Here is a 21,994-nt window from a genome sequence, read left to right as displayed (position 1 = left end):
TCTTGTTTCTATTTTAGATCAAATTATTTCCTTTCAGTCATGTATGTGTGTGTAAACACCTACATATATACTCACATACACTCAGTTAAGTTACTAAAAATTTAAAACATATATACAGTACTGAAAAAATAGTATGAAAATGGCAACTAATATCTCTACTGGTGGTCATGAAAGAAGGTGAAAGCAAAAGGTATGTGGATTTTGAATGGGACCAGAATGTTACAATCTCATAGGAAATTTAATTAATTATGAGAAGAAAAGGTGTTACTTTTGAAGTATTCAGAGTGGACCTACCTTGGTTTCTGTTTTTAACCATTCAATAAATACCTTTGCTCTTTCAGCTGTTAAGGTCAAGACTACTAAGAAGTTATAATGAACATTACAGTAAATGATACACGGAATCCAATACTGCTTTCTTTTGACTAATGAAGCAGCATTTTAAAATTTTATGAACTGTATTGGAAAGAAGAGCAGTGAGTATGACAGATGGAAACAATCTACAGTGCAACTAATTCTGAATAATTAAGATTGTTCAACTTTGGAGAGAGATGAATAAAAGGTTCATGGTGAAACTTATACAAGTCTATCATACTTTGGTAAAGTGGCTTTCTTTCTAAAAATCTTGTGATTACACATTTCAAACATTCTGTGCTTATTCTAGAAGACTACCAATCAAGTGGCATTGTCCAGACTAGAAAGGAAATTATGTTTGGTCATAGGGAAAGGAAAAAGTGGAAATCATTGCCCTAGACAAGGAATAATATATCTTACAATCTTAAAATATTGATGCAAAACAAAACCTATTTTTCCAGAAATATAAAAGCTAATTTATGGAAAGCTAATAATGGAAAACTAACACCTGTTAAATGTATCTGCCTATGCTACTAGGTAATATTTGAAAACCTTGGAAGTACACTGACTATACAGATGTGGAGTGAAAACCTGAGCTTACAGAAAACATTTCTTTTTCCTGTGACCTTAAAGTGGAACCAGATTTCACTCCAAAATTTTCATCTCACTATTTAATATTGCATTCTTTTGCACTTCTTTCCCTTAAAAGCTTATATTAAATGCATGTTTTTGTTTATCATTCTTTTTAACCTAAAAATGCTCATGATTACAAAGTTTGTTCTGGAATATGTGTTAAAAACCTGTTGGATTAAGGTTCTCCAAAAATTTGTTTGAATTTTTGAGCCAAACTTTAGCCTAATCCCTTTAGACTAAAGTTAGCCTGTCCCTTTAAAGTCTAATCTGAAAGACTTCAAAATAGCAAATTGTATGGAACTCAATCTGTTTATCTGAAAAGGATGAAAGGGTTTGTGCTCCATCTAGATTTGAACTTTCGGTTCCACAGTGTCTAGGTATTTCAAACCAGAGGTTTACACCATTAAGACATGCCACTCATGATAACTCAATCTTTCCTATGTTAATATCCATGATAGAAAGTTAAATGAATGCCTTGATAAACTAGTAGAAAATATTTTTAAATACTAAATGACAACTATTATGAAAAGTGTCTATCAAAATTACCATTTCAGGCACAAGAGGTGATATTTATCTTTTTTTTTAATCATTCTGTACAAATCTCAGAAAAAAAGTAAGTCACTAACAGGAACATTAGTTCATTCCCTAATGGCACACAAGAAAACCCCTCTTTCATTTATTACTTTTGTCTCATCCCCCTTCCAAGGTAATCTGCTTAAGACTACCTTAGCCAACCAAACTGTGAAATAAATCCAGTGTACCCTATAACAGAGGCAGCCCCAGTTAATATTGTTCAAATTATTTACATCTGAAGGGCCGCGCCTGTCTGGATAGCTGGGCCCAACGCTTCTCTGGACTTGGTTTCTGCTACTCACATCTGTTTCAGCTTTAGACTTTCACTGGTATTCTGCCAGCAGCCACAACTTTTTAATGGCTACAATAAACTACAGAGACTCATCAAATCTTTGTTGTACGTGTTAAAATTATAACCTCTTCAATTAAAATTTTGATTTAAAAATAAACTACAGCATTATCTGAAGAAAAAAATTTGAAAGGGAATGTTTGAAAGAGATACCACATTTTTATATGAGTGATTGTTTCTTTGTTTAAATATAAGAGAAACTAATCACAGGAATGCTTGTTAGAATTCTGCTGCACATTTCTGAGTGATAAAATACCGACATCTGAAAACATTTCCACAACCTTTTTTTTTCAAATCTTTGCTGTCATTAACTTTATATGTTAATTGGTTTGGCTGGGTTTCAAATAATATCTTTACAAAGAAGAATTATGAAAACAACCTCAACATAACAATTTTTCTAGATTTTCTATAAATACCTAAGAAAATTTGTTTTAGAAAATAGAAATCAGTGATTACAAGAAAGCTGCAGTATTTATTTTAAGAGTTAGTTAGAGTGTTTAGCTTTTTCTACTTGCTGTCTGTGTCTTTGCAATGTAGAACAAATATGATGTGAATGTCACAGCCTCAATGCAGATCCTGTAAGACTAAGATGCATGACAGCAGGACTACATGCTGAAAAAGTACAAGATCAAACACAGATCATGTTTCTGCACAAACTAGCCCAAAAAAGGGCAGGCCAAGGGGTTTACAGGGCCAAGCGATGAGAGGAGATAGAGCACTCACTTATGCCCGGGTCGAACAAACAACAACTGATACTTTCCTACCACTGTTAACCTTTGAAACTATCCTAAAGACGGCAGTGACCTAATCCAGCAATTTCTAACTGTAAGGATAAATTATTTTGTAATGGTTTTCATTGTTTTACATTGAAAAAAATTAAAAACAATCATCTTGTTCAACTCTGATTCTAAAAGGACTCTTCCATTTTGATGCAGAGATGTAAATGTAAATGGAGAAGTTTTTATAGGCTTTTATGCAGATTCTCTCCCTAAACTCCATTTTCTACACAAAACTGCTCCAGTAAAAGTAGCAACTTTTCCTTAACAAAAAAAACAGGCTTAAAATATTCAGTCATCATTTGCTGGATTTATTTTAGAAAGTCATATGAAGCACAAAATAAAAATGAAACTGCTTGGAACACTTAGAGAGCAACCCTTCCTACTTTATTTCCACTCAGTACTTTGATTGATAGATGAGTTGGGTTTCTGAGCCCCTCTTTATCATAAACATTTTTAAATGTTTATTTTATGTCCCAGGGTGAAAATATTTTGAACTGGAGCTTTCCATTTCTCTTTGCTGTGCCTTGGCAAGCTGTGTTTTATTTCTACATTAATAGTATTCAACTCTTTCTTGTAGCTGTTAAATTGTTGTTATACAAGTACTGAAGAAAGTATTTATGTTATGGAACTAACAGATATCCACAGTTAAACACACAGTTCTGGAGAAGCCAGAGGAAAATTCACACATAAATAAATAAAATTTCAGAAAGATTTCTTTAGGGGCCTTTCGATTGTAAAAGGGAAAATTACTTTTCAGTATCTTTACTTTCATTTTTATTAAGTCATGAGTTTGAATTTTTTTTTCTTTCTAATTTATGTGAGTAATTTGTGCCACAGTGTAAAAACTCTAAATGAATCAACACTATAAACCTAATTAGCAATAAGAAAACCTCATAAAGGTCACATTTTAAATGGCACTTTGTTGTTAGCAGAACAAATGTGAAAGTTCCCAGTTACCTTCTAGATCTCTCCTCAGTTTCCTTAAGTCTTTTATTAGGTCTTCAAACTTAACTTGGGAGGCCTGGAAAAAATCCTGTGGTTCTGGTAAAGGAAAAATACTCTTGTCTGTTCCTGCTTCCTAAATAAACAAACAAACAAACAAACAGGCCACTATGAACATTGAATGCATTTGCAGTGAAATAAATTACTTTTTTTGAAATGTCATTTATGAAACACTATTATAAAACTGGAAAAATAATATATTTTAAATCATTCTTGCTAAAACAACATATATATCATTCAAGATGAAATCCTGACCATTCTGAGTGTTGAAACTTCCTTTTAGATGTTGTAAAGCAAACTATGCTCAATTTAAACTGTGAAACAGCACTGAGCTCACATTTCAGTTCATTTTATATCAATAAAGGTTTAGATAAGGGATTAGAAGTTTCTTAAAAACAGATAACATGAATGCCTATTTTAATGCAACAAGTGATCTTATGCTAAAGTTTGCGGTTTCATTCTCTCTTAAGTATACACATACTTTATAAGCATAAATTGAAAACAATATTTATATATTGCCTGAAGTATTTTATACAGATAAAAATATACATTTGAAGGTTTATGCGGCTAAATAAATCACATGGGTTAATGTCTGTATGGAACTCCTAAGTATATACCTTATTTTTAGCACAGTAAGAAAAAAAAATCAGAAGTAAAACAAAACAAAACAAAAAACCTTACAAGGTTCAAAGCAATATCTCCACTGGAAATTTAACAAGTAAAGTATATAAATGGTATTAATATGACATTGCTGTGTATAAGCATATACTAGTGAGTTTAAAATACTACCTGTGCACAGATTTCAGTCTGTAAGAAAGGAAAACTCATAGGTTGGAGAACTAATTGTTTTGTGAACAGGGAAAAAATAATTTTATTATTATAAAGATATGAACATTCAGGGGGAAAAAAGTACAATGGATGACATTTACACTATGTCCATTTCCTCCCAAGGAAGATAAACTGTTTTGTTTTACAAAATTCCCTGAAGTAAAATTGCAGTATAGTAGAAATTTTGCAGAAATATTAAATATTTAAAGAAATTAATTAGAAAGCATTAGTTTCAGCATTATTAAAAAAGGAGAAAAGAATACATATGTCAATACCCTGAGAACTGAGAAACATTACAGGCTAGACAAAGTTGCTTTTGTTATGAGGCTTTTTACAAGACGGGTACTTAGGTTAAAGTAATGACATTTTATTTCCCTGCTCAAAAAAAAAAAGAAAAAGAAAGAAAGAAAACAAGTACAGATCTACATATCTGCTAGTTTTTTTCTCTCCTCTACAGCTCAGCCCCAGGAGCTGTTCCACAGGCTCCTGACATACAGAACCTCCGGCATTAGAGATCATAGAATCATAGAATCATAGAATGGTTTGGGTTGGAAGGGGACCTTTAATGATCATCTAGTCCAACCCCCCTGCCATGGGCAGTGAAATGTCTTCACCTACTTTAGTCTTCACTTACTTTAGTCTTACTCCTGGAAAAAATACTCATGACTACTAACTCATCAATTCAATATCCTTATGTAAGAATTTAAAAAAAAAAAAAAAAAAGAAGAAGAAAAAAAGAAAAAGAAGAGAAAAAATTATTTGTATTTGACCAGACATAAGGTCATGAAAAATTACACTAGTCTTAGACTAAAAGATTAGGTAAAGGCATCTTCTTAATCTCAAAAATAAGCAATTACATACTTAAAATCAATTAATAGTGACATTTTCATTTAAAAGACAATAGTTCAATTTTTCCACTCAAAAACTTTGAGCACTGCTGATATCTATCAAAAAGCCTCATAAATGTAACTCACTCAAAGCAGCAGCCACACTTCTTCCCACATTTTCAACCTCTAACTTCATCCCCATCAGCTGACTCACCTATCTTAAAATACCAACCTGTCCTTGCATTCTGTCATGAGAGAGAAATCATGCTTCTGTCTTCCATTATTACCACATCAGAACAAGATTTACAACATTACAGTAGCCAGGATGTAACAGTCTGCAACAGTCACAGGCAATTGCCTGTAGTGGTTAGTTCAACAGTTAATGTAAAATTTTCCAAAGCCTTATCATAAAACCTATAGCAAATTTCAGACCTATTGAAGTCATAGAATCATAGAATAGTTTGGGTTGGACCACAACTATTATAAGAAAGCAAAAGAAATGGATTTCATTTTTCCATCAGAGCTACTGTGTTCAGATTTTTAAAAAGCTAATACAACCCTTTTTACAATCTCTTAAAGAAACCCACTTTTGGAGAGTCTGATACGGCAAATGAATCTTTTACCTTATCACAATGGCGTAGGTAATATATGACGACATAATCCACAAGATTAATACCATTATCCTAGGGAAAAATAGATATATTGTTAAAAATGTGTGTGATTAACACTATTTCAAGTGAGTGAAAATTTACTCTATTTCAAAATAAATATATTATTATTTTATATTGCTGTGAGAAATAGGACTCACAATATCTTCAGCTCTAGCATTACTGACCAAAAAAATCTATCTTTTATAACATAGGCTTGATCGTACCACCACAGGACCTAGAGCTTCTTTTGGTTCTATGTATCAGGTAAGAAAACATGCACTGGGAGAAGCTGTCCCCATATCTTTTTTTAATAATACAAGGCATTACTGAATAATATTAACTTGAATAATAATATTAATTAATAATATTATTCTTGAATATAATATTAACTAAATATTACAGTCACCTCAGATATATTAAGGTGAACTGAATTTCTTGATTCCTCTAGTCTCAATTCATCTATAATGAAGATCTGAAAGAGGCATAGATATTTTTCATATTTTACTCCAAATGTAAAACCAGACAGCATGTACCTAACAAGTTCATGCCCTGTTGCCTTATAAATATGAATTTTAATACTCACTTTGTTGAATCACCATTTCCATGGTCCTGCATACAACAACTGTACATAAGATAATTTTATTTTGTTATGTGTCATTGGGTCAGCATAGGCCAGATGAACTAAAGGAAAAGTGTAAAACTGCAACTTATACATTACAGGGTACCGTTCAACAACATAAAAGAATCATAATATAGGAAATTATATCTGGAATGGCTTTGAAGTTTTTTTGGATGTGTTTTCATATTGTATATTGACAGGTATCAGGACAAACATTTGTATGTGAGCAATGTCTGACTTCCTGTACAGAGCTGCCTCACCTATATTAGAGCCTGCAGCACATTATATTTTATTAATTTCATACACCAGCAAAATTCTTAACTAAGCAAGTCACTGCTGTCATTCAGACAAAGCACTCTGCTTGTATAACGGTTTTAGAAGACATTGCTGGCAGGTCATGTGACAAAAAGGAACTGAGGTGACTCATGAACATTTGATTGCCCTTTTAGAGTCAAATAAACCTGTTATTCTATTTTCTATATGCTAAACTATCAAACCTATTTCTTTGGTTTAAAGAGTATTTGCAGAAGACAAAAAACAGAGGTTCTGAAGTTTTTTTTTTTTAAATCTCTCTCTCTATATATCTTTTTTAAAAAAATCTCTATAACAAGTAACTTTCTAGGCTCATGTGACAACAAATGACTTTTATGTGAAATAAGAGATATTTAATATTGACTCTTTACCTTAGCTCCTGGAATTCAGCTTACTTAGGTGTAATATTGCTTGCTGGCAATTCCCAAAAAGGGAATAACGGGACATAGGAAGGATACCTTAGTGTTCAAATATACAAGACCCTGCATTTTTCTTCCTTGCAAATATGGTTTACCAATTATCTCTGAGGTTTCATGTCTGTCTGTAGCAGCTGGCTCCTTTTGAGTTTTTATGCATTTTGGAGACTAGTTTAAACTAATAATATATTTATTTTGGCTACCAGGAAACTGTAAATACTGTAATTTTTTAGCTTGTTTTGCTAAGGAACAAGTCTTATGCAATTATACTGTATATCTGTCACTCCTTTTCATAATTCATAATTTTGGAACGTGCTGGCTAAATTCAGCCAAATTGGAAAGTCCCAGAGATAATTAAATTCTTACAAGTTTATGGTTAGATAGAAGAGCGAGACTAAAATCAGTACTTCTACTGAGAAAAGTCAGGCAAAGCTCAGTTGTTTTACATTTTTCTTCATGGCAGCTGGCCAACCAATGAACACCTGAGTACTGGGAAAATTGGTCTGGTTCTAGTTTAGCTTCAGCTTGTACTGTGTCTTGTCCATGGAGTAGGACTGGAAGAAAAGTGGTCATAGGGAACAGCTGAACCATTGCAGTGAAGAGGAAAGTAAGAATTAGAATCATAGAATCATTTAGGTTGGAAAAGACCTTTAAGATCAAAAAATCCAATGGCTAACCTAACACTGCCAAGTCCACCACTAAACCATGTCCCTAAGCGCCACATCTACACGTCTTTTAAATACCTCCAGGGATGGGGACTCCACCACTTCCCTGGGCAGCCTGTTCCAGTGCTCGACAACCCTTTCGGTGAAGAAATTTTTCCTAATATCCAATCTAAACCTCCCCCGGCGCAACTTGAGGCCATTTCCTCTCGTTCTATCGCTAGTTACTTGGGAGAAGAGACCAACACCCACCTCGCTACAACCTCCTTTCAGGTAGTTGTAGAGAACGATGAGGTCTCCCCTCAGCCTCCTTTTCTCCAGGCTAAACAACCCCCGTTCCCTCAGCCACTCCTCAGAAGACTTGTGCTCTAGACCCTTCTCCAGCTTCGTTGCCTTTCTTTGGACACGTTCCAGCACCTCAATGTCTTTAGGAGACAAAGGACTCAAATCCATTGGAAAAACTTCCATTAATACAGTTGCTCACTGAACAATTCATTAAATGTGTTTTTACACTTTGTTAATGATGGTATTCACAAGTAAAATAAAAAGCTCCCTAGACATACTGCTTTCCTGACATTGCCTGTCTCACAAACGCACTGCTACATGTACGAAGCATAACTGGTAACAAAAGCTTAAAATCTACCTTTCTTATAGGTCAAGACAGCACTTCATGCAGGAAAAGAGGAAGAACATGAAAGAACAGGTTTTTTTCCTCACCCTCCAAATCTGTACCAACATCAGCAGAAAATACCTCCTATTCTTTACTGCTTCATATATCCATGTGGTGTCTAAGTATGCTTTGGCAAAGAATGACTTTGAACAGTGTTTCCATTGCCTACATTACCTAGCACCTCCTCCTCTGCCCTACTGAAATAAGGAACAAAGTAACCTCACCTCAAAAGGTGTCGAGAGTTTGTTTGAGGCTGACTTTGATCCTAGCATGACTAATCAAAAACGTGCTAGTGGTTCTCAATTTTTGACAAAATAATTTACTGCCATCTATGAGCATTTTCTCGTGCATGCCATTCAGAATTCATGCCCTACATCCATTTAACTGCCAATTAAAAAAAAAGACTGAAAATATCTTGTCAGGTCTGACACACCTCTTTGAAGAGGATTAAAATCCTGTATATTACATATTTATAACCTTTATGTATAATTTCTTAGTGTATATGCTACACTGAACCTTTACTGATATTTTGGTTTTAAACCTGATTTTTAAAACATTTTTACCCACATAGAGCTACTTTAAGTTAAGGGCAAGAAAAAAGAATGGGGACATTTACTGGAGAAGACTTCAGCCATCTGTGCTTTCTCACTTCTCTCTAACCTACTGTAATTAAGTCCCTACTAGTAAAAGAGACACACAGAAGTTCTCACATAAGATAATTATCCTAGTAGTACTGAATAGGAGAAATTGGAGATTATGGAAATATGCACATGTGCAGCAGAAGAAGGCGAAAAGTTGGGAGAAAGAAGCAAGAAAATTGTACAAAGTGCCTTGCTCTTTCAAGCAAGAATGGTAAGAAACAAGAAAAGATTAACTTTTGACAGATGATGGAACCAAAAAGATCACTTGAGAAAAATTATCTCTAATTAAAAATGAGTACTTACTCTACTTTTGACATCCTTTAGTTTGGGGAGTATTTCCAAACCAAATCCATCGGCTTGACCTCGGGTCCTATTCCCGCCATTCATATAATTTCCAAAAGCCAGAATCAACCCTAAAATTTCCTTTACACTCGTCATGTTCAGCAAAGCCTGGAAAATGGATACTAGTCTGTAAGTTCTGTTGGCACAAAAATTCTAATTGCTAATATAAAAAAGATTTTTTTTATTTTATTTTGGCTAGAGGTTTTGTTTCTTGTGTGTTTTTACCCCTGTAGGGAAAGGAAGCTAAAGCTGGTACAAGAATCAAACATTTAAGAGAAGCATTTATTAGACTGTATCTGCCTAAGATACAACGTTTAACTTAATCCATATGAAGCAAATTATATGGCATCATATACTATGTAGATGACAAAAGGATTTATGGAAGAAGATTACTAAACGTTCTTAGTAGCCTTTAAAAATCTTACAGACGAGGTGGTTTATCATGAGTTTGCATAATGCACAGCCAAATGGAGATGGACTATTTTTGCTGCCACTAGGTTAGACTCAGACTGTCACATTCAGTCTGCTTTTCATTAGACCTGGTGCTCTGGAAATTCACATTCCTGGATCCATACTTAATGCAGATATACCAGGGCCAAGGACTAAATGACTATGCCTCAAAACAGAAAAGAAATCTAGAAACACAATGGAGAACTAATAAATTATTTTAATTTACAAATAAAGACATCTATCTTGTCAATCGAGAATCTGAGGCCATGGGCCTAATTCTTAACTATGTAGCCTTATACTATACATTGGATAAATCAATTGTAGTGTGAACTCCTCGTAAGTCAGCTGAGGGCAATACCACTTTCCCTATCTCATAAAAACCTGATTCTTTATTTCTGCCTCCTCTGGAAAGGAAACACTAAGTAACTATTTTTATTATTAGAATATGCAAAGAAATCCAAAGGGGTAGAGCATGGGTACTTTGTGGCAGCAAAGCTAATCGAAAGCTAATCTTCAAATTGGGAAAAAACCCCCCAAAAACAAAACCAAACCTGTCCTGGCCAGGATGTTATACCTTTAGGTCACTATTTAATTTCTCTTTTAATTCTTACCTCATTCTACTTTTCATGTTTTATTTGTTATAATTTCAAAATCTTGTCTTTTGTCATTCATAGTATAGAAATGTTAGGTAAAGCTTTGTCAGGTACTAAAAAATCTGCTGTATCAGGGTTAACAGAAACGTATACATACGAGGGGAAAGTAATAAGCTAATGAACATGATAGGCATCTGTCCTGGTTTCGGCAGGGATAGAGTTGATGTTAAGTACTACATAATGTTATGTGCCATACTAATGATATTACAATAAGAATCACCCAGATTAATGAAGAATAACTTCAATGAAACCAAGCAAAGCACAGTGATGATGGTACCAGAACTGACTTCAACATGAAACAATCCAACACCACATACCATCTCCATCTTTCCTGCCCTGGAAGATTATTATGACAGATGGAGCCCAAAATCATGGACTAAATGAACTCAACGAACATTTTAGAGGGATGGCCCATAGACTAAGGGAATGATATCTCTGTGTGTGTGTGTGTGTGTGTATATATTAAAAGAAATCCAGGAAAAGGGGTGGTGATTAATGGGAATGTATTGGAAAGTGGGGGACCTGGGCATGACGTAGATGGTATAGAATAAAGGGTGGATACTGTCCTGGTTTCGGCAGGGATAGAGTTAATTTTCTTGCTAGTAGCTGGTACAGTGCTGTGTTTTGGATTTAGGAGGAGAACAAAGTTGATAACGCACCGATGTTTTAGTTGTTGCCAAGTGGTGCTTACACTAGTCAAGGACTTTTCAGCTTCCCATGCTCTACTGACTGAGAAGGCTGGAGGTGCACAAGAAGCTGGGAGGGGGCACAGCCAGGACAGCTGGCCCAAACTGGCCAAAGGGGTATTCCATACCATGTGACATCATGCTCAGTACATAAACTGGGGGCAGTTGTCTGGGGGGGCCGCTGCTTGGGGACTGGCTGGGCATTGGTCGGCGGGTGGTGAGCAATTGCACTGTGCATCACTTGCTTTGTGTATTATTATTATTATTATTGTTGTTATTGTTGTTGTTGTTGTTTTATTTCAATTATTAAACTGTTTTTATCTCAACCCACGAGTTTTTCTCACTTCTACTCTTCCAATTCTCTCCCCCATCCTACTGGGGGGGGGGGGAGGAGTGAGCGAGTGGCTGTGTGGTACTCAGGTTAAACCACAACAGAATCTATTGCTGATGGCATCAACAGTGATATGCAAAAAAAGTAAGTTTGCAAGGCCCCGTACTAAGTTAGTCTGATATTTAATTTCTATTTTATAGAGATTATCTATTACTCCACTTAATGTGCAAAGTAATAAAAATCTGCCATTCAAATAAAAATAAATTTTCCTATGTAAAGCATAGGGCATCAGACACAACTCACCTTCCCTCTTTCCTCCTCCTTTTGTTCTTATAAGCAGCTAAAAAAATTAATATATTTTTATTTTCCTGAAAAGCCAAAAACCAGGCTTAAGGTTCATCACTTATGGTAAAAAAAGAAGCATGAATACTCTAAAATATATTTATGTTTTTAGCTTTCATTAGGACTTACCTTGGAAACACGAGTTATGATATCAACTTTCCGGTGCACTGATGTTATCCCTTCAGAGAAAACTGACTGGAAGATAATACACTGAGCTCGTTCTGTGAAGTTGGGGATCTGAGATAACTCATATAAAAATCTGTGGGAAAAAAGAGTATTAACAAATCTTTAGATTTCTTATCTGTGGGGTACATAATGGATCAAAGCTGTAGTATCATGAAATATATATGCAATCTTTCCTACTTTGAATCAAATCTGACAGGATTTATAATTGTTATATTCTTTATGCTCAATGTCTTAAGAAATCCTATTAATATCAAGAAAAAGGCAAGACATTAATCATTATCACATTAATCCATTAACCCACTATCACAGCTACATAGTAATAAATAGAAGAATCATAAAACTAGACCATAGGTTAAAAAAAAAAAAAAAAAAGGAAAGAGCTAGAGAAACACTATCTATTTACTGTTTTCACTCATGTGATTTTGCTTCCCTTGAAAATGTGCCCAGTGATACGGAACTCAATATATTCCTACAAGGTTATTTCATAATATAAAATGTCTGCCAAGAAATTTCTTCTGATGCTCAGCCTCAATTTTCTTTTACTAATTTGCACTGCACTTCCAATTATATAGCAGCATGTTTTATGGTAATGCACCTACCTGTGTATTTAGCTCTAAAATATCTGCAGATTACATGTCTCTTCAGTCACTGTTCAGAAAAGTTACTAACCCTTTACCTACACTTTATCTGTCCTCATATATACACTTTCCTCACGAGTCTATTCCAGCTTTCTTCCTTTAACTCTTTGGCAAATAAAAAAAATAGAAGCATATTCAACAACTCAGGTTCAGATATCACAAAATGAAAGCATCCCAAAGGCATGAGTAATTCCTCCTTTTTCTTCAATTTAAAATGTAAGAGCTTGGCTAAATAATACAAGAAGCTTTAACATTTCTCATAATAACAGGGTTTGCATAATTTGCTTTGTGGGTTTTGAGTCTAGGATTTCAGTGATATACATGCTTTCTTGAAATCCAGAAACAAGCTGTCTTTTGCTCCAATATCAATTTAGAAACATTCTTCTAATCTTGTGTCTACAGATATCCTTAGATTCCCCTTAACATAATGCTGTAAAGATTTTTCTACCTCACTGAATTATGGGAAATTCTGTGAACCATTATTAGCTTGAATTCTTATTAAAATTATTTTGATTATTTAAGCCAATATATCTGATTTGTCCAAATTATTTCTTTTCCATAATAAAAAATATAAGTATCTTCAAATCCGCTTTATAAATTTCTCATGCATGCAATGCTTTGCTGAATAGATAGTGACTGTCTAAAAAATCAGCAAAATCCACCTATGGCTGGTGTGAAATACTACATTTTAATTGGCATATCATTTTTTTCCTTCTTTTTCTTTCCTGTCTGATGAAAAAATCTATTGTGAGAGAAGGACTGGGGAGGCCTGGCTCGGCTCTTACACTTAAGCAGTGGGAAAAAAAGAAATGCCAAGCTGGTATTAATAAAAATGCTTCCTATTGGGAATGAATGATATTGCCAGGAAAAAAAGAGGATACTTTGCACTTTGTGTGAGAGAAACAAAAGAAAGACAAACGCAAACTGCTTCACTAAATTTCTAACATACACACATTTTAAAAGTTTAAATTTAAAAAGTCAAATGACACATATTCTTGCCTTCCCTTGAAAAGGGAACTATCTCCTACACTGCTGGTCATCGGAATAAAACATAATTGTGCCGAGAATTAAAAGAGCACCAGCATAAAAAGAAAATGTCTCCAGATTTTGGAATTCAAAGTATTCAATGTAAATATCCAGACAGAACACTTCTAACTGAAACCTGTCACAAAAAGGAATCTTAGTGACTACAAATGTAGTTACTAAACACAAAGTCATGGCATGAATCTGTGGTTATCAAAGATAAACCACCAATTCAGGTGGACAAAACTTTTGGAGAGAAAAGAATATTCTTAGTTCAGTCATTTTTGCAACTTTAGTCTGAGAAAAGTATGATTTTGACTTAAAGTAACGATGACGTGACTATGACATAGCTTTTTGACGGGTTTCTCATTGCTACACTTCTTATGGCCTAACATAAACATAGAGAATTTGCTGTTCATCTCTGTGAGGTCCATTTTACTCCTCTCCTGCAGGAACTGTAAATAAAAAATGCATTTACTTGAGAACTCTTTTATCCTACCAGAATCTTGTAGTAAAGGACTCGAGAGTACTTTCAAGCCAGGCATATTACCATGTTGTTAGTGTAACAGAACATTCTTCCAGAAGATAGACAAAGAAGGCTGATTCTATGGAGGCAAACTATTTATCAGTTCACATTTATCCACATTTGAAGCATACAAAATTTAGAAATAATTTTTGGGGAAAAAGGTGTATCTAATCCTGCAAGCTTCTAAGTAAGCCAGCAGGATTTAAACTGAAGTCCAAGGAAAGTGGTCTTCAAAGAGAAGCAAATGGCATTACTTGGACGGCAATTATTAATAGCTCACTACTTCCTGAATTCAAACTACATACAAAACAGGAAAGCTCAGTACCATAGTTTGCTACTATTTCCTTCATTAGTATTTCTTTCACAGTAGAGAGGACTTCACAGAGATTACATTACAGCTAAAAAGGTCTTCTTGGAAACTAGCTAAAGCATCTGCATCCCGCTAGCAAAGCCCCAAATTGGTGGCCAATTATGCATATAAATCTTTATGATGTTAATGAATATTAGCATTTTAACAACTATTATCATGAAGCATAATTTAGGGGGGTATTGTCATGTTGCTGTGATACAGTTTGTGCCAACAATAGCAAATCTAACATGCCAGCAAAACAAATCAAAATCACATGTGCAGGAGAGCATCAGTGATACCACTAAAGCTTTCTATTTGTCTGGTAATCCAAGCATTTAAAAATGGCAAAGGTTTCCTTCAGACTTCAGTGAATTCATGTCAATGGTTTCATTATATGAATGCCTATTGCTAGTATTTGCAACCATTTGATAAATGGTTTAGTTTGCACTTTTGTTCTGATCCTCATTAAAGAAAATACATGAGGCTTATGCCCTGTAGCAAATATTTTTAATCACACATACAAATTTAGCACTTTTCTGTCTTTAACCTTTTATGGAGTTAATATGCATAGTACAGTTCCAACAAATCTCCAGTTCTGCATTTAAGTTGACTTAGAGGCTGACTTAGACGACAAAACCAGCAGCACCTGATCTACTGAGTTTTCAGAAAAGACATGATTTTGAAGGTCCAATAAAATTTGCGTAAATGCATCATCAGCAGATTGTTTCCCCCTTGAGGCAACATTTTAAAAAGCTCGTTTTCTTAACCTATGTAGTTTAGTAATAGGGTAAAAATGGGATAATTATGACTTGCAGAGAGAACACAAAGAGTAATAATCGATAAAAAGTAGCTTTTGTCCTTGACAGTACTATTTCACTCTGAATGATCAGGCGTAACTGTTCTATTTACAGTTCTTTACTTTTAATTATGGAACAATGATAGAATAAATCCAACTTTGTGTTTAATTAAGATCAACCTCTCTCCACTATTATTTACAAAAACAGACTACCTTTTATAGCTCTAGAGCTCTACAAGATTCGTATTCTCCAGAACACAAAATGCATTAATATTTATTTCACTCAGACATACAGCAAACAGATTGCCAAAGATTCAAGCTCTGGAGAACATCAACTAGTCACACAATGTATTCTTATGCCCCAAGCCAATGCAATGAAAGCCATGGATATGGGATGCAAGAACGAGCTAGTATATACACTTTACAGATATTTGTCTTCTTAAGTCTTACTCAAGAATGATAGCCACTCTTAATCAAGAGTAAGCGTGATAGCCTCATCTCCCAACATTAATATATTCCCTAGTGGACAGTCACAAATGAGTATTTAGCTGCCTTGTGTTAGGAGAAAGAGAAAAACACCACTGGTAGGCCAAAATCTGAAATCAAATGTATACACTAAAATAAAATTTAGGATTACCATTCTGCTCATGGATTCTTGTGATTTTCACATTGGTCTAAGGTTTATTACAACAGAAGGAGCAACATATAAGAAGTTTTTCATCCTGACAGTTGTCACTGCCCACAACAGTTGCAGAAGATGAACTGTGGAATCAGCCTTGTAAGTCTTCAATCAGCATGACCAGAGCGTACCTTGTGTCTTAGTCACAGGACTCACCAAAACCCTCTGTTCGTGTAGCCCTTTCGAATAATCAACAACCAAAATCAGTCTGACCCTGCTTTATGTCACATTAATTTAGCCCTAAAAGTTCTAAGGGAAGGATAAACCTTTTAGAAATGTGAGAATGGAAACAGAAATTTTTATTGATTCAAGGCTACGTATTTTATCAGTTCTGGTAGTCCAAGTTGACGTAGTAAAATCTGTCATGTCTGAAAAAAGCTATGTGATAAAGGCAAAGTTTACATCATGCCTTGAAATACACAAAAAAGTTAAAAATTAGCTACCAAAAGTTATGTATCAAGATTGCTTTTAACATATCAGCAAAGGACTACACTATATAATGATAAAATATTAAAAAAAAAAAAAAAATCTTACTGTTCGGGTTTATCCAGAAGCTTCAGTTCCTCCTCTTTCGAAGTCTGATAATATTGCTTGATTTTCTCCAGTTCATCCTTTTGTGCTCTCTGAGTGAATTAATATAAAGTAATTAATAACTAATTAATAACTAATTAATAAAATACTAAGTTACCTGCTTGTCTGCAAATAACAATTATATTTTTTATCGGGAAACATTTAGACTACAAAAGAGCGAGGCGTAAAGATCCATGATAAATTCCTTCAGTGCCTTGCAGTGCCATTTACTACCAATGGCCACAAAGCAGAGCATCCTTGTAGGGCACAGCACTGCAAATATTGCTATAGGATGCTTCACACAGTTTAGGTCAGAGAGGTAGCTCTGATATCTCTACAGCCAAGTGTAAATGTATTCTTTCATGCAACTTCAGAGTCACACAGTTCATGAATGCTATATACTTAGTCTACAGAGCAACTTGGGTAAAGACAGCAATGCACTAGCCCGAGCTAACTGTTTTAGGCACTTACATCTTGAATGAGAAAAATTCAGCACATTAGCACAAAATAGGTCTTAAGGAAGGACAGTATTTTGGGGGCAGTTCAGGAGAGAACACTGCTAGACGTTACACCTGTTGTTACATTTTAACCTGATTCCAAAGGCACTCCACTGTTTTAAATTTCTGACATTTAAGAACTAAGCCAGTAAGAGAAATAAGCATGTCAATGGGTATTTTTTATGTTACCTATTTTATCACTGTTAAATTCCCTAAAGACTTTTTCTATATAATGTCTCTAGTCTAAAATGACAACATAAAATAAAACTTTACTTATTCTGTGTCTGAAATACTGTGATGATTAACCACAGCTCTACCCCACCTTACTTACATTTTCATATAGTGCTTCCAGTGTTTCCAGATCTACTACGGAGTCATCAACACAGAGTATAGCTGTATAGAATACAATCACAAATTAGATGCTAGAAAACATACTTAAGAGTTCAATTCTGTTTCCTGAGAAAGGTACTAAAGAGATCTGACCTAGCTAAAGGACATATTTGTATCCAGTTAATATTTTACTATTTTCAGCATTTTATTTTTGTTCTGACTTCAAGTCACAGCACTCACGCAAGAACTTACTATAAACTCTGTCTCAGGAGAATGGAGTTCTACTTTTCCTCTCCAGTATGCTCAACAGTCAGATATGACCTGCTATGCACTCAGCTGATTGTGTAGCTGGCCAGGCAGGAGAACATGAGAACAATTGATACCAGACAATGAACAGCACAGATTTCAGGGTAGTTTAGAAGGCTGGATAGGGAGGAATTCAGAGTTAGGGTATTTAGGTCTCCCTATGTGCATGGGAGATCAGGGAGATATGAAAACAGGGAGATCTGCTTGTCTTGGGGCTAACAATCTTGGGAAGTAGACAGGTAGACAAACTTGCAAGATTTGCAAGTTGCAAATTTGCAAGCACAAAAGATTGTGCTACAGATTTTTAAGGTATCTTCATAAAGCAGCTCACATTTGAGTTAGCTTTATCCACTAGAAAACTGCCCACATGACAATTTCCAGACAAATACCTTTAAACATCACACAGACACACCTAAAGTATACTCTTCGGTGATTAATTATGCCTTATTACCAAAAATGAAAAGTCTCAAAATGTTTCCTATTTTAGTTCCAAATGTTACTACGTTTAGAATATATGGCATTAGATGTTTCCAACATTTGCAAATCCCATTACAATTTAGGCAATGTATTGGGACTCTTCTGAAAACTAAATAGGATTGGTTCACGGTGCTTTCTAATGCTCTCTAATGTTAGATTCCAGTAAACTAAGAGATGCACAATGGAATAGAAATAACTTTGGATGTTTAATTTTTCTGAAACCAGCATTTCATCAAGATTCATAATGGGACTGGGCACAATTTCTGAACTCCTGACTTATGTTTAAATGTTACTGGGAACATTAATCCCGAAAGAATCAAGCTTAAGTCCCCTACCAATTTTCCACATAACCAGTGACTCATCATTAGCTAGTACCTGATAACTTTTAATTTCAACTGTATTATATTTCTTCAAAGGAAACTTCACTGCTTGTGAATTTAGAACATTTTAAAAGCTCTTGCTGCATTTGCAGTCCATGTTTGAAAGGGGCAAGGCACACATCTTTAAATAATTATTTAAAAGTAATAAGCTTTCGCCTGCTCTTCCACCTACCCCATGATTTTACATTGTGAAATTAACCAGCAGGCTAGTAAATTTTCTCTGTGGCAGGCTAATTAATTTTATTAAAAGGTCCAATGACATTTAGAATGCTTTAAAATTTTGCCTGTCAATTATGATTCCATCTGTTGACATTACACCTTGGTTAGAAGTAAAGAATTATACAGAAGACGACAGTATCAGTGAAAAAAAGCAATATCTCCAACTATTTTTGTCCTATTGGAAAGATTCAAAAAAAGCTCAAGAGTGTAACCAAATATAAAGCCTGAACAACCAAGCTTGACAAAAGTCTTTGTTTAAAGAAAAATCATTAGCGATTGAATCTATGAGATCATCTGTTGGCTCTTGCAAGACGGTTCCATGAGTTGTATTATCTTCTATATTATCCAATGAAATTTCAAAAGAAACTAAGAGATTGGAAAATCTATTGGAAAATTGGTTTCACAGTCCAATATATTTAATTGTTAAGATTTTAAAATACACATATTGAGTTAAAAAACTTCCCCCCTGTGGTTTCACTTTCATCCTATTTTGGAATATTCTGAAATCTGCTTACAAGAAGAAATTTATTTGTCCAGACTTATCTAGAAAAGCAACTTATTGGAGGTAATTTGAACTCGTACTGGAAATGAAAAATATGTAACTATTAGTAGATTTTTTTAGGTACAGAACTATTATAATGAGAGGAAGTAATTTGAAAAAAAAGAACACTTTAATAAGAATATCAAGATTTGTACATCTAACTGGAATTTTCAGTCAGAGATTTGTCACAAAAAAGGCCCCAAAATCACAAAGTGGTTTTTAGTGCTATATTTTCTTATCCATGTTCCTGTACTCAACACCAGTTCTAACAAATCAGCATTGTTTTGAAGTGACATGATAAAGCAAAACATGTCTGAGATTAAACGAATAAAATACAATCTGATAAATGAACACATTTTTAACAGAATTAATAATAATCAGTGTTAAGAGACATTAATATGAATTATTTTCTCTTTTGGACAAGTATGCGATTGTATAAAAGTACCAAGAATATATTTTCTGGTTTACTTGCTATACAGCCCATCCTACTATTATTGGCAATGTCCATGCAGACAGGCTACAGTTAACAATCTAGCCATATTACTCAATTCAATGACAGCTGGACATCTTAGGATGTTAATGTATGTAGAGACACACTCCCAAAAAGTCATAAGTACTGCCAAAATCCACAACAGACTCCTGTATTTCATCTTTATGTATTTTAATATCTTTATCTTTGTCCTTATATCTTTTTTCATTCAAACTGATCAAACTTAATGCCATACATTTGGAGCAGAAGACAAAAACATGTAAAATTATGAAGATTGGCCCATTTTTTAAAAAAGAAGCATTGATTTTGAAAAGCTGGAAGAAAACGTCACATTCACAGGTGTCTTAGTGTTCTTCATATTCTTAAAACATGGCATGTGTAATACATTCACAGTAAGTTGTGCAAATTAACTTGAATTGGGGCAGCTGAAAAACCCCCATTACACTAGATCAAAGAAACTAATTATTTCACTTTTTTCTTACAGTTACAAGGAACAAAAGCGTCTTAATTTTTCTGTGAAAAACAAAACCCAGTTTTAATCATATGTATATTAACATTATTAAAATGAATAAAATCCCTGATAAGTTTTTAAAAATGCTCTTCCTGATACAGTGAATTTAATCGTGATACTTTAGTGCATTAAATCTCATTATATCAAGACTCACATGAGTGTAAGTAATATAGGTGAAGTATCATAAATCTACAAAAGAGGCTCCAAAACAATTAATAGCTATTACAATATCAATCATCATCGGTGGTTTTTACTTTTATCTTGCTTTCTAGTTAGCTGTCTTCCTTACACTGTCAGTTCAGTTAGAATACTTCACCTACACCTCACAATATGTCGAAAGGAAGTAGACTCATGCTGTGAAAAGCCGGTAATTTTATTGGGTTCCTCTACCTTTAAAAAATCTGTTACTTGGCCAAGTCTGGTTTCTGAGATCCTTTTTTGCAGGGAAATTGAGGCAAACATTTTTATGTGGCCTATGGTGTCTGCTCACAACAAGAAGAATTTATATACACAAGGATCATTAGTGCAGGGTTGCACCCATTAGGATATAATAACCGTCAGCTAGGACAAAAAACAGATCAGCATCATGCATTCAAACTAACAGGCACACATAAAAACACTTGCCAACTACATTTCACATACTAAGAGTATTGCTTCGAATATAAACTTGAACCAAAGGTTTTTAACAGACTCACTTTTTTAAACGAATCTAGCTGTAAAAAGCAGATTCCCTACTGCACAGATTTTTCACATACTCTGTTTTATCACTTCAAAAATGTAAACCAAAGAAAAGCTGAGAATTTAAAGCATACTGCGTGCAGTCTACATACAACTGTAGAACTTAGAGGTTAAATATGAAAAAGATACTTCTTTCCTATTAACCAGCTTAAATACCAACAGTCTTAAGGCTGACTCTGATATACAGCCTCACTCCTACTAAACACATTTTGGTTAAATCAGGATTTAAGTCCTGCTGACAGAGCTTACATATACTCAGCAGTATCAGACCACTTAATGTGACAATTAAACTATGAAATATGAAGAAATCACCTTAACTGCTCCCTAATGATAAAACAGAATATGTTATTTAAATAAAAAGAGCTTGCCAAAGGTACATTTATTTGACCTGGAAGTACTTAATTGTTTTATGTAGTACATTCTGCTGAGTAAGGCTTGATTTCATGGGAACATGAAGCCTGTCACAGGGAAATTTAAATTAAATTGTGACTGATCTAGTCAATTATAAAATGACAATGATTGTTAAATACAAATCCCTACTTGGCAAAACTGCCTAAAATAACCAAATTGCTCTGGTTTACTTCTGACAAATTGATACGTTCTAAACTTATTTAAAGGTTTT

General features: G+C 34.3%; 1 protein-coding gene across 3 annotated transcripts in view; it reads right to left on the bottom strand.

The window, feature by feature from the left end:
- FMN1 (formin 1) overlaps positions 1 to 21,994 on the bottom strand; it is a 209,397-nt gene that overhangs the window by 51,648 nt on the left and 135,755 nt on the right. For all 3 annotated transcript variants that reach the window (XM_076344909.1, XM_076344910.1, XM_076344911.1), the window contains 6 exons: positions 17,712 to 17,773; positions 16,848 to 16,936; positions 12,246 to 12,375; positions 9,616 to 9,762; positions 5,966 to 6,025; positions 3,643 to 3,763 (listed from right to left, as the gene is read on the bottom strand). In XM_076344909.1, the coding sequence (XP_076201024.1) occupies positions 3,643 to 3,763; positions 5,966 to 6,025; positions 9,616 to 9,762; positions 12,246 to 12,375; positions 16,848 to 16,936; positions 17,712 to 17,773 (609 nt within the window). The remainder of the gene's footprint in view (positions 1 to 3,642; positions 3,764 to 5,965; positions 6,026 to 9,615; positions 9,763 to 12,245; positions 12,376 to 16,847; positions 16,937 to 17,711; positions 17,774 to 21,994) is intronic.

Source organism: Aptenodytes patagonicus, chromosome 7, assembly GCF_965638725.1.
Source record: "Aptenodytes patagonicus chromosome 7, bAptPat1.pri.cur, whole genome shotgun sequence".
NCBI classification, from domain to species: Eukaryota; Metazoa; Chordata; class Aves; order Sphenisciformes; family Spheniscidae; genus Aptenodytes; species Aptenodytes patagonicus.
This window is presented reverse-complemented; position numbering and strand designations above follow the sequence as displayed.